The 15,606-nt window shown below is 47.2% G+C and overlaps 1 protein-coding gene across 1 annotated transcript; it reads right to left on the bottom strand.

Annotated features, from left to right (window-relative positions):
• Positions 1-7,937: 7,937 nt before the first annotated feature.
• LOC135203940 (proteoglycan 4-like) lies at positions 7,938-12,188 on the bottom strand. Its single transcript, XM_064233870.1, has 3 exons — positions 12,062-12,188; positions 9,107-9,456; positions 7,938-9,017 (listed from the first exon to the last, which is right to left on the bottom strand). The coding sequence occupies exons 1-3, from the start codon at positions 12,186-12,188 to the stop codon at positions 7,938-7,940; spliced, it is 1,557 nt and encodes a 518-aa protein (XP_064089940.1).
• Between the last annotated feature and the right edge of the window lie 3,418 nt (positions 12,189-15,606).

The raw sequence follows: 15,606 nt of genomic DNA, 5'->3' as shown, positions 1-15,606 counted from the left end.
TTCTTCCACGAAAGAAAGGCAACAAGAAAGTAAACAAGAAAAATAGGCCATCTTGTCACGATATCGCGTTTACAAAGAAACACGCAATGAACTCGGATCTTATGATGTTCTTCTGTTCTGTCACTGAAATTTAGGTCTGTGAAATTTCTGGAGTTTTTTTTTTTACTCTAATAGTAGCTTGCCTTGTTGCAAAAATTCGTATATGTATGTATGAACGTGTATATATATATATTATATGTGTGATATATATATATATATATAATATATATATATATATATATATATATATATATATATATATATGTGTGTGTGTGTGTGTGTGTGTGTGTGTGTGTGTGTTTATGTATGTAATAACTTAACTTATCAGTCCTCCAATGGAAGGTTTGTGAAATTTCAGAAGAATTTTTTTTATAAACAACTTTACCCACTTTACCTGTAGACTCGTTCGTTCATAAGAATTCCCTCAAATATTTATCGGCCATTCATCTGTTTTTACCAATTCTCTGTTTTATCACATAACTGCAGAAGTGCGTAAGAATTTTCCGTCTATGTCAAACTTCATTTCTTCATTTATCTTGCAAAAACTACCTTTGATCCGATAACTAATTAAGACCCTACAATAACCTGGCTTCATGATGCAGGTATGTGACAATCATCAACTCTCTTATCCTTAATACTCCATGCTAAAAATAAATACCAAACCTGTTAAGATGTGTAATTAATACTACACTACTTTGTATTGAATGAACTAGTTTTTTAAATAGTTGTTGGTTGGAAGTCCTGAGTAGGTTTTCGAAAGCTCGATATAGATTTTTAATGAAATTATATATATTAGCCTCACATTACATTTTGCTTAATAAGGAATGTGATTTTCTGACAATAAATTACGCTTAACAAGTAGAACTAATTTTGCAACAATTAGTTCTTAATGAGAGGAACTATTGTATAAGTTCTTCTGACCTTTTACACAAAATATATGACCAACAACATAAAGGTTTTTTGAGAAAGGGGGATGATAAATAAAGGAACATGGAAGGGAAAGAGGTAACAGATTAGCTGAACAAATAAATATTGAAAGGTAGATTAATAGTAGAGAATAAACCAAATAGCTTATATGCTAAGAGAAACAAGTTAAATATGCGAAGAAGTTTCCTCGGCGAAATCGAGATTTATGTACAGCGTGTAATCAAGGCCATCGAAAATAAATCGGTCTCAGTATAATGTTGAATGAGACGTGGCCCATGATACTTTAACCACAGCCCGGTGGTACCATGTCTTGTACCGTTACCAAACGCACGATTATGACTAACTTTAACCTTAAATAACATCAAAACTCTTGTGATTAGATGGCTGCTATTTGATATGTTTCATGATTGGAGGGTGGATGATCAACATACCAATTTGCAGCCCTCTAGCCTCAGTAGTTTTTAAGATATGAGGGCGGAGAGAAAATGTGCGGACGGACAGACAAAGTCATCACGATAGTTTTCTTTTACAGAAAACTAAAATTCCGTAGATCCACTTGCTCTTGGTAAAGTAACTGCAGAAATCTGGCAACAGAGAGAGACAGAGACAGAGCAGTGTCAAACATCCTCACCAAATTTCGTTAATCTAGAAAGAGAGAGAGAGAGAGAGAGCAAGCAGTGTTCAATCCCACTGACCTCGTTGATCCGATCACCTGGGGAACTTAACTCAAATGAGTAACAACCAAAAGAAACAAAGATAATTCACCAATAAAATCAAATCTTGACTTCGATGGAAAAGAGAGAGAGAGAGAGAGACCTACATACACAGTATAAAAATGTATGAATCTCGCGATATCTTTCATTACCTGCATTGAACAGTCAAAGGAGAATTAAGATTTATACCTTTGAAATCGATAGAAGTATTTCATACCTTAGCCACTGATATTAGTGAGTGACAATAATGATAATGTTAATTATGATGATGATGAAAATGGTAATGAAGAGAATGTAGTAATGAAGAAAATTTTCAGTTTTTTTCTATTGATTAATTCATACCTTGATAGCAGTGACGTCATTATGGCAGTAAGAATATCAACAAAAAAACGGTTTTAAAATAATGATAATAATTACAATTTCATAATGGGTCCACAATAATAAAAATGGTAAATGTTCGTGTATAATTTTACATTTTTAACAACAACAATAATAATGATTTTCTAAGGTGTCCACAATAATAAGAATGTTAAAAGTTCGCGTATAATTTAACATTTTTATTATTGTGGACCACTTAAAACATGGTGTATACTCTCGTGATAGAGAGTTTTTCCCAAATAATAATAATAATAATAATAATAATAATAATAATAATAATAATACCAAAGCAACGGAACCCTGTAAGCATTGATCAAAGACATAAAGGCTCGAAAATAACTTCATAAAAAAAACGGTAAATATAAAATCACGGAGGTCTAGAATGTGTGTCACGTACGTACGAAAGGATGTCATGAACGAACGCCTGAGATCTTGTATGTACAGGCGTACGTACATGTATCTGTGCACATAAGGTATTGCAGACCGACGTCACAGACATGGCTTGGGTCTTGAGTTGGGGAGGGGAGTGGCTGAGGATTGAAGGGAAGGGGAGGGAGTAGGGGTTGCCTAATATAAATATAGATTAAGGTTGAGTGACTCTGTCTGACAAGGGAGGACCTTAGGGACACCCATACCTAATCATTTCCACGGGGGGAGGGGGTTGGGGCCCCTACCCCCAAATCACTACCCGCCTCCCTTTCATCAACCCCCCCCCCCCCCCACAACAAACTCCTGGTCCAGTCAGTTCCTTATATACTATTTAGGCTAAATAGAATTTTTTTTTTTTTTTACGTCTGAGGTATGACAAGGGTGCCAGACTGCATGATGGAAATAAATTTTGTTGGGTGAGAATGAAACGAAGGGATCGTTCTGGTGATATATGTATGGTGCATTGCCGGAGTTTGCTCTCTCTCCTTAGATTTTTAATGGGGATAATGATATAGAAGTAAGGGACGAAAATAGTGAATATTTAGCTGACATAGATATTAATAAAGCTGATATTGTGCAGGCTATTAATGAAATTAAAAATGGAGCTGCAGCAGGGCCTGATGGAATTCCTACTATTTTGTTAAAGAAAATAGTTCATTCTATCGCAAAGCCACTTGCAATATTATTAATTAAGACAAAGTGTAGATACAGGCAAGATTTATGATGAGCACAAATTAGCATATATTACCCCTACTTTCAAAAGTGGATCAAGACTAGAGGCAAGTAATTATAGGCCTGTGAGTCTAACATCACATATTATGAAAGTGTATGAAAGGGTAATGAAGAAAAATATTATGAAACATTTAATAAAAAATAATTTGTTTAATATAGGACAACATGGTTTCGTACCCGGAAAAAGTACACAAACCCAATTGTTAGTCCACCGTGAGAACATATACAAAAATATGAAAATGGTCGGAAATGAAAACCAGAATTTGGTTTAACTTAGACTTTGCAAAGCGTTGAACAAAGGTAAGTAACATATTCAAAAATATGAAAAGCGGAAATGAACATGTGGTTTATCTAGACTTTGCAAAAACTTTTGACAAAGTAGACCATATTATATTAGCGAAGAAAATTAGAAAACACAATATCGTGGATAAAGTAGGAAGATGGTTAAAAGAATTTTTACACAACAGAAAACAGATAGTTATTGCAAACGATGAGAAATCGGATGAAGCCAAGGTAATATCCAGTGTGCCACAAGGTACGGTGTTAGCTGCAATACTGTTTGTTATTATGATTGAAGACATAGACAGTAATGTTAAGGATTCGGGTAGTGAGTAGTTTCGCTGATGACACAAGAATAAGTAGAGAAATTACTCTGTGGATGAAGATAGGAACGCCCTACAAAGAGACCTTAACACAGTATATGATTGGGCAGAGGTAAATAGATGGTATTTAACTCTGATAAATTTGAATCAATAAATTATGGAGACAGAGAAGGAAAGCTATATGCATATAGGGGACCTAATAATGAAAAAATCACAAATAAGGAAGCAGTTAAAGACCTTGGTGTGATGATGAATAGTAACATGTTATGCAATGATCAAATAGCAATTCTTTTGGCAAAATGTAAAGCAAAAATGGGAATGTTGTTACGGCACATCAAAACAAGAAAAGCTGAACACATGATTATGCTTTATAAAACATATGTTCGTAGTCCACTTGAATATTTCAATATGATATGGTACCACACTATCAAAAGGAATATTGCTCAAATAGAGAGTGTACAAAGGTCCTTTACAGCTAGAATAGAAGAAGTTAAGGACCTTGACTACTGGGAAAGACTACAATCCTTAAAATTATATAGTCTAGAAAGGAGAAGAGAACGCTACATGATAATTCAGGCATGGAAACAGATAGAAGGAATAGCAGAAAACATCATGGAACTAAAAATATCAGAAAGAGCAAGCAGAGGTAGATTAATAGTGCCCAAAACTATACCAGGAAAAATAAGGAAAGCATAACAGGACATTAATCCACTATGCAGCCAGGCATCGATAATGCAGCGTCTATTCAATGCGTTGCCAGCTCATCTGAGGAATATATCAGGAGTGAGCGTAGATGTGTTTAAGAACAAGCTCGACAAATATCTAAACTGCATCCCAGACCAACCAAGATTGGAAGATGCAAAATATACCGGAAGATGTACTAGCAACTCTCTGGTAGACAATAGAGGTGCCTCACATTGAGGGACCTGGGGCAACCCGAACGAACTGTAAGGTCTGTAAGGTCTGTAAGTGGAGCCTTTCCTCCTGCTTTGGTTGGGATGGGCAGCCTCTGGCCTCTGTTGGTGGAGCCCTTCCTCCTGCTTTGGTTGGAACGGCAGCCTCTGGCCTCTTGTCAGTGGAGCCTTTCCTCCTGCTTTGGTTAGGATGGGCAGCCTCTGACCTCTGTCGGTGGAGCCATTCCTCCTCTGGGTTTGGTTTTGGGAGGGCAGCCTTTGGCCTCTGTCGGTGGCCATTCCTCCTGCTTTGGTTGGGATAGGCAGCCTCTGGCCTCTTTGTCAGTGGCCCTCCTCCTGCTTTTGGTTGGGATGGGCAGCCTCTGCCTCGTCGGGGGTGGATTCCCATTCCTCCTGCTGGTTTGGGAGGGCAGCCTCTGGCCTCTGCGGCGGAGCCCTTCCTCCTGCTTATGGGTGGATAGCAGAGCCTCTGGCCTCTGTCTGGAGATTCCTCCCGGGATGAGCCTCTCCACTTCCTCCTGCTTTGGTTGGGATGGGCAGCCTCTGGCCTCTGTCGGTGGAGCCATTCCTCCTGCTTTGGTTGGGATGGGCAGCCTCTGGCCTCTTGTCGGTGGAGCCCTTCCTCCTGCTTTGGTTGGGATAGGCAGCCTCTGGCCTCTTGTCAGTGGAAGCCCTCCTCCTGCTTTGTTGGGATGGGCAGCCTCTGGCCTCTTGTCGTGGAGCCCTTCCTCCGCTTTGGTTGGTGGGATGGCCAGCCTTCTGCTTTCGGTGGTCAGTGGAGCCCTTCCTCCTGCTTTGGTTGGGATGGGCAGCCTCTGGCCTCTTGTCAGTGGAGCCCTTCCTCCTGCTTTGGTTGGGATGGGCAGCCTCTGGCCTCTTGTCAGTGGAGCATTCCTTCCTGCTTTGTTTGGGATGGCAGTTTCCTTGGCCCTCGGGTTGTCAGTGGAATCCCTTCCCCTCTTTGGGCTTTTTGGTTGGATGGCAGCCTCGCCCTCTTGTCAGTGGAGCCTTCTCCTGCGGTTATTTGGTTGCCCTGACCCTAGGGCAGGCCTCTGGCCCTCTTGTAGTGGGACCCTTCCTCCTGGCTTTGGTTGGGATGGGCCGCCTCTGGCCTCTTGTCAGGTTGGAGCCCTTCCTCCTCTTTGGTTTGGTTGGGATAGACAGCCTCGGCCTCTTGTCAGTTTGGATCCCTTCCTCCCTGCTTTGGGGGTTGATAGGACAGCCTCTGGCCTCTTGTCAGTGGAGCCCTTTCCTTCCTCTTTGGCTTGTTGGGATAGACAGCCTCTGGCCTCTTGTCAGTGGATCCCTCCCTCTCCTGGCTTTTGGTTGAAATGGGCAGCCTCTGGCTCTGTCGGTTGAGCACTTCCTTCTGCTTTGGTTGGGATAGACAGCCTCTGACCTCTTGTTCAGTGGATCCCTTTCCTCCTGCTTTGGTTGAAATGGGGCAGCCTCTTGGCCTCTGTCGGTAGGTTAGCACTGCCTTCTGCTTTGGTTGGGATAGACAGCCTCTGGCTCTTGTCAGTGGATCCCTTCCTCCGCTGGTTGAAAATGGGCAGCCCTTTCTGGCCTCTGTCGGTTGAGCACTTCCTTCTGCTTTGGGTGGGATAGACAGCCTCTGGCCGCTTGTCAGTGGTATCCCTTTTTTTTCCCCCCCGCCTGCTTTGGTTTGAAATGGGCAGCCTCTGGCCTCTGTCTGTTGAGCACTTTCCTTCTGCTTGGTTGGGATAGACAGCACTCCTGGCCTCGTTGTCAGTGGAATCCCCTTCCTCCTGGCTTTGGTTGAAATGGGCACCTCTTGTCCTCTGTCGTTGAGCACTTCCTTCTGCTTTGGTTGGGATAGAGAGCCTCTGGCCTCTTGTCAGTGGATCCCTTCCTCCTGCTTTGGTTGAAATGGGCAGCCTCTGGCCTCTGTCGGTTGAGCACTTCCTTCTGCTTTGGTTGGGATAGACAGCCTCTGGCCTCTTGTCAGTGGATCCCTTCCTCCTGCTTTGGTTGGGATGGGCAGCCTCTGGCCTCTGTCGGTTGAGCACTTCCTTCTGCTTTGGTTGGGATAGACAGCCTCTGGCCTCTTGTCAGTGGAGCCCTTCCTCCTGCTTTGGTTGGGATGGGCAGCCTCTGGCCTCTGTCGGTTTAGCACTTCCTTCTCCTTTGGTTGGGATGGGCAGCCTCTGGCCTCTTGTCAGTGGAGCCCTTCCTCCTGCTTTGGTTGGGATGGGCAGCCTCTGGCCTCTGTCGGTTGAGCACTTCCTTCTGCTTTGGTTGGGATGGGCAGCCTCTGGCCTCTGTCGGTTGAGCACTTCCTCCTGCTTTGGTTGGGATGGGCAGTATCTGGCCCCCCCTCTGTCGGTGCAGCCCACTTCCTGGGCATGCTTGGTTGGGATGGGCAGCCTCTGGCCTCTGTTGGTGCGCCCTCCTCCTGCTTTGGTTGGGATGCAGCCCTTCCTGGCCTCTTTGTTAGTTTAGAAGCCTTCCTCCCGGGCCTTGGTTGGGTTATGCAGTAAAAATCTGGCCTCTGTGTGCAGCCCTTCCTCCTGCTTTGGTTGGATGGGCAGACATCTGGCTCCGGTCGGTGCAGCCTTCCTCCCTGCTTTGTTTGGATGGGCAGCCCTGGCCTCTTTCTTGTTCCAGTTTAGAGCCCTTCCTCCTGCTTTACCTTTGTTTGGGAGGGGCAGCCTCTGGCCTCTGCCCGTGGAGCACTTTCCTCCTTGCATTTGGGTTGGGATGGGCAGCCTCTGGCCTTCTGGTCGGTGGAGCACTCTCCTGATTGGCTTTGGTTGGGATGGGCAGCCTCTGGCCTCTGTCGGTGGAGCACTTCCTCCTGCTTTGGTTGGGATGGGCAGCATCCGGCCTCTGTCAGTGGAGCACTTCCTCCTGCTTTGGTTGGGATGGGCAGCATCCGGCCTCTGCCGGTGGAGCACTTCCTCCTGCTTTGGTTGGGATGGGCAGCCTCCGGCCTCCGGGCGTTGTGGGCCACTTCCTCTGCTTTGGTTGGATGGGCAGGCTCGGCCTCTTAGTGGAGCACTTCCTCCTGCTTTGGTTGGATGGGCAAGCATTTCGGCCTTCTGGGCCGGTGGAGCACGTCCTCATGGGCTTTGGTTGGATGGACGCATCCGGCCTCTGACGGTGGAGCACTTCCTACTGCTTGGTTGGGATGGGCAGCCTTCCTGGCCCTCTGTCGGACGTTTAGGTTGGGAGCACTTCACCTAGGGGCCTTTGTTGGATGAAGCAGCCATCCTTGGGCCTATGCCGGTGGAGCCAATTCCACCCGGGGGCTTTGGTTGGGCATGGGCAGCCTTATGGCCCTGCCTGGTGGAGCACTTTTGGCACCTTGGGTTTGGTTGGGCTGGGCAGATTGGGCCTCTGCTAGTGGAGCAACTTCCTCCTGGCCTTGGTTGGATGGGGCACAGCCTTCCGGCCTCTGGGTCGGTGGCGCACACTCCTCCTGCTTTGGTTGGGAATGGGCAGCATCCCTGGCCACTCTGCTTAGGTTGGGAGCACTTCCTCCTGGCATTTTGTTGGGAATGGCCAGCCTCCGGGCCTCTGGCCTGGTGCGAGCACTTCCTCTGCTTTGGTGTTGGATCGGGCCTGGCCTCTGGCCTTCTGTCGTTGGAGAACTTCAACCTTGCCTTTGGTTGTGGTATGGGCAGCATCTGGCCTCTGTCGGTGGAGCCTTCCACCTGCATTTGGATGGGATGGGCAGCATACTGACTCGTCGGTGGAGCACTTCCACATGCTTTGGTTGGGTATGGGCAGCCTCCGGCTCTGTCGGTGGAGAATTCACCTGCTTTGGTTGGGATGGGCAGCCTCTGGCCTCTGCGGTGGAAGGCACTTTCCCCGCTGGTTGGGATGCAGCATCTGCCTGCTAGGTGGAGCACTTCCACCTGCTTTGGTTGGGATGGGCAGCCTCCGGCCTCTGTCGGTGGAGCACTTCCTCCTGCTTTGGTTGGGATGGGCAGCATCTGGCCTCTGCCGGTGGAGCACTTCCTCCTGCTTTGGTTGGGATGGGCAGCCTCCGGCCTCGCGGTGGGAGCACTTCCTCCTGCTTTGGTTGGGATGGGCAGCCTCTGGCCTCTGTCGGTGGAGCACTTCCACCTGCTTTGGTTGGGATGGGCAGCATCTGGCCTCTGCCGGTGGACACCTTCTTTGGCCACCTGGTCGTGGAGCATTCCACCTGCTTTGGTTGGGATGGGAAGAATTGGCCTCTGGCGGTGGAGCACTTCCACCTGGGCCTTTAGTGGGATGGGCAGCCTCCGGGCCTCTGGTGGCGTGGAGCACTTTACCACCTGCTTTGGTTGGGCGATGGGCAGCCACTACCGGCCTCTGTCGGTGGAGCAAACTTCAACCTGCTTTGGTTGGGTTATGGGCAGCCTACTGGGCCTCTGTCGGTGGAGCACTTCCTTCCTGCTTTCCTTTGGTTGGGAATGGGCAAGCCTCCGGCCTCTGGTCCGGTGGAGCACTTGACCTTCTTTGGGGGTTGGGATGGGCAGCCTTCCGGCCTCGTCGGTGGAGCCATTCCACCTGCTTTGGTTGGGATGGGCAGCTCGGCTCTTGCTCTTGTTTCCGTGAGCACTTCCACCTGCTTTGGTTGGGATGGGCAGCCTCTGGCCTCTGCTGGTTTTGGCACTTCTTCTGCTTTTATTTGGGTTCGGGAATGGGCAGCCTCTGGCCTCTGCCGGTGGAGCACTTCCTTCTGCTTTGGTTGGGATGGGCAGCCTCTGGCCTCTGCCGGTGGAGCACTTCCTTCTGCTTTGGTTGGGATGGGCAGCCTCTGGCCTCTGCCGGTGGAGCACTTCCTTCTGCTTTGGTTGGGATGGGCAGCCTCTGGCCTCTGTCGGTGGAGCCCTCCCTCCTGCTTTGGCTAGGATGGGCAGCCTCTGGGCTCCGCCGATGAAGCACTTCCTTCTGCTTTGGTGAGAATGGGCAGGCTGTGGCCTTCACTGATGGAGCCCTTCCTCCTGCTTTGGCGGGGATAGGCAGCCTCTGGCTTTTGCCAATGTAAGTCTTCCTCCGACTTCATGGGGTTGGGCAGCCAGTGGCTGCACCCTAATATATTCATATATAAATTCAGCTCAAAGGCTATAGTACCCCTTTTTCTTTGACTATACGAATTAAAAACTCAACTTTCATCCAATAGGTACATTGAGGGGCAAGTGACGTAAGGGAATAATATAGACAATATAGATGAATAATAGAGATAATGTATCATAATATAGATCAAAACCGCCGCCTCCTCTTTACGATGATGTAGGCTGGGCAAAATCAAAAAATAATTTTAAAAATTAACTAAAAAATAACCAATTCAGACTAATGAATGGTGATACAAGATAAAAAAAAATTTTTAATTGTAAAAAGCTTTCAATAATGTTTGTAAATAGGAAAAGACAACATTCGACATACAATAAAAAAAACTACCAAGAATATAACATTATGTGAAGCGTAGGAAACCCAATCCTGTAAAAAATATCAGACACAAATAAACGCTTACAGAATCTACACAACTTAAGACAAGAAAAAAACCAATAATAAAAAGATAGGACAAATATACCACACTATACCTATCCCACAAGAGCAGACATAAAAAAATAAAAATCTGGAGAACCCAACAAAACACAAAGGGGATATAAAAATGAATATAAAAAATAAAGACAGGACAAATGAAAGATAGAGAAAACTACACAAAGTCAGCCCAAAGGAAACGGCCCAACTGTAGACGTCCCAAGAATCTGCAGACAAGCAGGCAGGGAGGGAGGAGGTGGATGATTAAACCAAGGTCGTAAGAAGAGGCCTTGGGGAATACTTCCGCAGGCCATCAACAGGACGACGACTACGAATTCCATGTCAGGATACAAAAGACCCGTCTAAGCTCCAGATTGTTTTGTTTGTATGGTGTTTTTACGTTGCATGGAACCAGTGGTTATTCAGCAACGGGACCAATGGCGTTACCGACTTCCGAACCACGTCGAGAGTGAACTTCTGTCACCAGAAATACACATCTCTCACTCCTCAATGGGATGCCCGAGAATCGAACTCGCCGCCACTGAGGTGGCACGCCAACATCATACCGACCACGCCACTGAGGCGCTTCTCTAAGCTCCAGATGATTTAAGGCTTGAGATTAGACCAAAGGAAAATGTAATGGAGATGAATTGAGAGTTGGATACAACTAAGGAAAAATATACTGGGGAGGCACATATGACTGCATTCTAAACTTTTAGGTTTTTCAGCAGCCAAAGATGGCATCAGTAAAGTTCAAGGACTTCTTGGGGTATCATAGGATTAAAGTAAAAATTAGATAAAGTAAACTGAAGGAATTGCTACATTCACAAGGGGAAATGTACTAACACTGAACACCTGAATTATTATTATTATATTAATATCATTATTTGGAAGACGAACACTATTCAAGGTACCCAAAGCAGCATTTAATAAGTTATCCAACAAGTTATACATCGGTTAGACTTAGAGAGGCAAGCAACTGAAAGAAAACTTCAAATCATATCACATACCGGAACGAACACTCATCGTTTATTGAAGTTCATGCATTCCATTAACTCACGCAGCTTGTGTACCCGTGTAGTATTCATCACAGGTCAGTTTTCTCAAATCCGAATTTAATACATGTTGACGAACCATGAAATTTATGACGCAACAGGTGGTAAATGAAGAGGTGTAGGTCTCTACACTGGCAAAAGAAATCATGGCAGTAATACAGTAATATTCCCTTTTTTCTACTTTCTGCCCTCTATTAACAGTTGATTCATAAGGCAACTGCTTTGAGGTTTTCCTCCTGTTACACCTTTCAAACCTTTTACTTTCAATTTCCTTTTCAGTGCCGAATGACCTCATAGGTCCCAGTGCTTGGCCTTTGGCCTAAATACTATATTCAATACAGCGATAGAGGCTTTTTCTTGACCGCCTGGACGAGAGTCGTGGTTGACCTCTCTCAGCCTTTACCCGGTTCATTGCCCGTTTCGTTTGTGTTTAGTGTATGTGTGTGACTGTTATTATTATGGGAAGGGGGAGGCTTTTTCATCATTCTCATTTATTCCAGTGGAGTAGGCATCCAAGATGCCAGTGATTTGGAAGACGCTTGGGTTAGGGGGGTCCCCGCCCTTGGAGGGGTTGCTAGCGCACTTTATGGAGGCTCGCTACCCCACTCCTCAGGCTAGCCAGGCCCTCCCCCTTCCTCCCTGCTTCGTCTTCGTGGGTAGCTGAGGTCAGCCGTCTTGTATTGCTCCGCCAGTGACTGTTGCTGCTTCTTCAAGTCGGAAGGAAGCCATGGCGTCAGCCTCAATAATGACGTCACGGGATCAGTCGTTTTGTATACCTCCACCAGTGGCATCTGCTTCCCCTTCAGACCAAGGGGAAGGCGTGACATCATCACCACTTGTGACGTCACTTCCATTGATGACATCCCTCCCAGTCATCTCTTCTGCACTGCCTCTCTCAGCCATGACGTCATCTCTACCACCCAGTTCGCTGGATCCCCCTTCCATGTCATCAGAGCCTTTTCTTGCAGATCAGTCTGAGGCTATATGCCAGGCAGTGCTTAAGAGGTTGGACTCTGTTTTGGATGATAAGTTGGCTGCCTTATCGGCTGGGAGGACTGGAAGGAAACGTGCTGCATCATCCTCCTGCGAAGAGATCGCGTAAGAAAACAGTGCTGTCTTCCTCTCCTTCTTCCCCCTCTACGCCATGTCAGTGTAACAAGCATTGGAAGACTAAGGACTTTGCTCTTTCTTCGCCTACGAGGGTGGAACAACCTGGACGTGTTCTCGAGTGTGTTGGTGTTTTGAAGAGTGTTAAGGTGCTTCCAAGAGTTCGACTCTGGGCGATTCTCCTTCGATCTCGAGTGTTCGGGATTCCTCTCCAACTCACTTTCGTACGTCTGCCACGCCCGTGACCATTCACGGACATGTTAAAGAGTCATCTGTTGGAGGAGTGTGTAGTGATGTACTTAGTGTTGTAGTGGGTTCGTCGCGGGAGCCGGCAATGGACCCAGTCCAGACAGGTTAGTTGGTGTTTCGGGCTGTTTGGCTGCTGATCCTTCCATTAATTTTAATGAGGAAGGTACCTTGGAGGAGCCTTACACATTCTTCTCGTCTTCGGTCTGCATTGCCGGAGCAAGAGGAGGGAGACACGCAAGAGTTTTTGTCTTCCTTTTCAGAAGTTGTTGATCTCATTCGTGGGCTCAACAATTTGGAAAGTAGGACTCAGGCTTGGTCGTCTTACACTCCTTCTTGCTTGGAAGCTTTGGTGGGAGCTACACAGGATCCCAAATCATCTTTTCAGCTTCCCTTGTCGGGGCACGTCCAGTTGGTCTTGTATAAGGTTAACGCCTCTGTTTCGGACTGGGACGCTTCGCTTCGCTCTGGGGGCTCTGCTGAGCTGAAAAGATGATTTGGGATCCTGTGTAGCTCCCACCAAAGACATAGGAAGTACTACACTACAAACTCTGCATTTTTTATGTCATGCCATCTTAACTGGGACGTCATTCGCTGAAGCCAGGATTGACTTTGGAGCAGGTAAGGTTGGTAGCTCTGTCCTTGTCTCCACAGGATGCCTCAGCATTGGAATCTACGGCAACCTCCATGTTGCGGATGGTTTATTGGCTGGACCTCTGGTCTGTGGTTATTGCCTAGATAGCTTCTGACAGGTCCCCAGAAGGGTTGGTGAGTGCATCCTCGCTTGCCAGTCTGCTGCAGTCCGGAGGCAAGGCATTTTCGTATATGGCTCACCTCAGTGTTAATTTATGGGCTAACCTTCTTCTGATTAGAAGAGACACGGCTTTATCTAGGATTTAGAGATCAGCTGACACAGAGACAGACTGGTGCACCAGGCCGTATCTAAGTTGGAGTCTCGTCCTCGGAGACGTCCGGCTCCTCCTCCCCCTGTCCAGCAGCAGTCAAGAAGATCGTCACCTGGTAGGCCGTCGAGGAGTTCGATTTCAGCAGGGCCTTCCCATTCGACTCAGCCTAGGTCAGAGGACCAACGTCCCTTTCGCTCTCGTTCCTTTAAGCCAAGAAGGGGCCCAAGGGGCAGAGGTAAAGGGGGCCCTCGATAGGTTAGACGCCTCTCCCTCTCCTGCGCCACTGGTGGGTGGTGCCTAATGCCTCTTGACATCTCTCCTTCTCTGTCGGACAAGCCGCAGCTCAGGAAGGCATATCCTCCAGATTCTCTCAAGTTCTTTGCTCTTCGGGAGGAAGTGCAGAAGATGCCGGACAAGAATGCGATAGAGGAAGTGGTGCGTCCATCTCCGGGGTTTTACAGTCACATTTTCTTGGTGCCCAAGGTGTCAGGAGGATGGAGACCTGTGATCGACTTATCCACCTTGAATCACTTCATCAGGAAGACACGGTTCAAGATGGAGACCCCATGTTCAGTGTTGGCAGCCGTGAGGGAAGGCGACTTCATGCTGTCGATAGACATAAGGGACGCATACTTCCAAATCCCTATTCATCCAACGTCCAGGAAGTTCCTTTGCTTCTCTCTTGGGGACAAGGTCATCAAGTTCAAAGTCCTATGCTTCAGGCTGACAACAGCCCCTCAAGTGTTCACAAGGGCCTCCTCTTTCGTGTCAAGTTTGGGCCCATGCTCAGGGGATCCGTTTGCTGAGGTACCTCCGATGATTGGTTGGTTTTGGCAGTTTCCAGGGAAAAGCTGCTGCAGGACAGGGATCATCTACTTCGGTTCTGTCTGGAACTGGGCATATTAGTCAACCAGGAAAAGTCAAACCTCGTACCCAGTCAAAGGATTCTCTACCTGGGCATGGTCATTGATACGACAGTTGCAAAAGTTTTTCCATTGGATCAGAGATTGGAGAAGTTACGAGTAGTGGCGCGCGACTTCCTGTCGGAACCAGGCATCAGTGGCAGGCTCCTCTGGGAGTGTTGTCTTCCCTTAAGAAGCTGGTCCCTCATGGGTGTCTTCATGTTCGGTCTCTGCAATGGAGACTGGGAGAATTCTGGTCTCTGGCGGGGGACTCACCCCTGTTAAAGGTTCATCTGTCTCTGGAAGTGAGAGAAGACCTTCGTTGGTGGTTGGACAACAGGAATCGTTCTCTTCCACCGGACTGTCTTCTGTTCTCAGACGCCTCCCTCACAGGTTGGGGGCTCATTTAAGCAGCCTCATTGCTTCAGGCATTTGGAGTTTGGAGGACAAACAGCAGCATATCAATGTCTTGGAGTTGAAGGAAGCCTTACTGGGTCTGAAGGAGTTTCGGGAGAAGGTAGAGGGTCATTCTGTTGTTCTCATGTCGGACAACACCACGGTGGTAGCCTATGTGAACAAGCAGGGAGGCCTGGTTTCTCGTCAACTTCACGCCTTGACCATCAAGGTTCACCAGTGGGCAGTCAGCAATTCAGTAGAGCTCTCAGCTAGGTATATCCGAGGCAAACGGAATGTAGTCGCAGACAAACTCAGTTGTCGGGATCAGATCCTAGGCACACAGTGGTCCCTTCATCAAGTGGTAGTAGACAAGCTCTTCCAGGTTTGGGGGAGTTCCATGCTAGACCTTTTTGCGATTCTCTTCAACAGGAAGCTGGAGATATTCTGTTCAGTGGTCCCAGATCCTTTAGCATTAGCAGAGGACACATTCCAATATCCCTGGGACAACCTAGAGGTGAATGCCTTCCCTCTGTTTTGTTTGATCCGCCAAGTTCTGAACAGGCTAATAATTTCACAGGGTCTCAGGATGACAATGGTAGCCCCTCTGTGGCCTCAGGCGGAATGGTTTCCAGATCTGCTGTCGTTGTTGTCAGAGGTTCTGAAGGAAATTCCCCTTTGGTGGCATCTCCTTTGTCAGCCGCATGCGGAAAGGTTCCACCAGTCAGTAGAATCCCTGTCTCTTCACGGTTGGAGGCTATCAAGTAT

This window comes from Macrobrachium nipponense, chromosome 44, assembly GCF_015104395.2.
Source record: "Macrobrachium nipponense isolate FS-2020 chromosome 44, ASM1510439v2, whole genome shotgun sequence".
Classification (NCBI taxonomy): domain Eukaryota; kingdom Metazoa; phylum Arthropoda; class Malacostraca; order Decapoda; family Palaemonidae; genus Macrobrachium; species Macrobrachium nipponense.
The sequence above is the reverse complement of the archived record's forward strand: the minus strand, read 5'-3'. Positions and strand labels throughout refer to the sequence as shown.

Excerpts from the sequence above, each read along its gene's own strand:
- LOC135203940 (XM_064233870.1), bottom strand. The coding sequence starts at position 12,188 with ATGGCTGAGAGAGGCAGTGCAGAAGAGATGACTGGGAGGGATGTCATC. Across the intron at positions 9,457-12,061 it reads AGCAGATGCCACTGGTGGAG|AGGCCAGAGGCTGCCCATCC; the intron begins GTATACAAAACG and ends CTCCACCGGCAG. Across the intron at positions 9,018-9,106 it reads GCTCCACCGACAGAGGCCCA|GTGGTAAAGTGCTCCACGCC; the intron begins GTAGGCTGCCCA and ends CAACCAAAGCAG.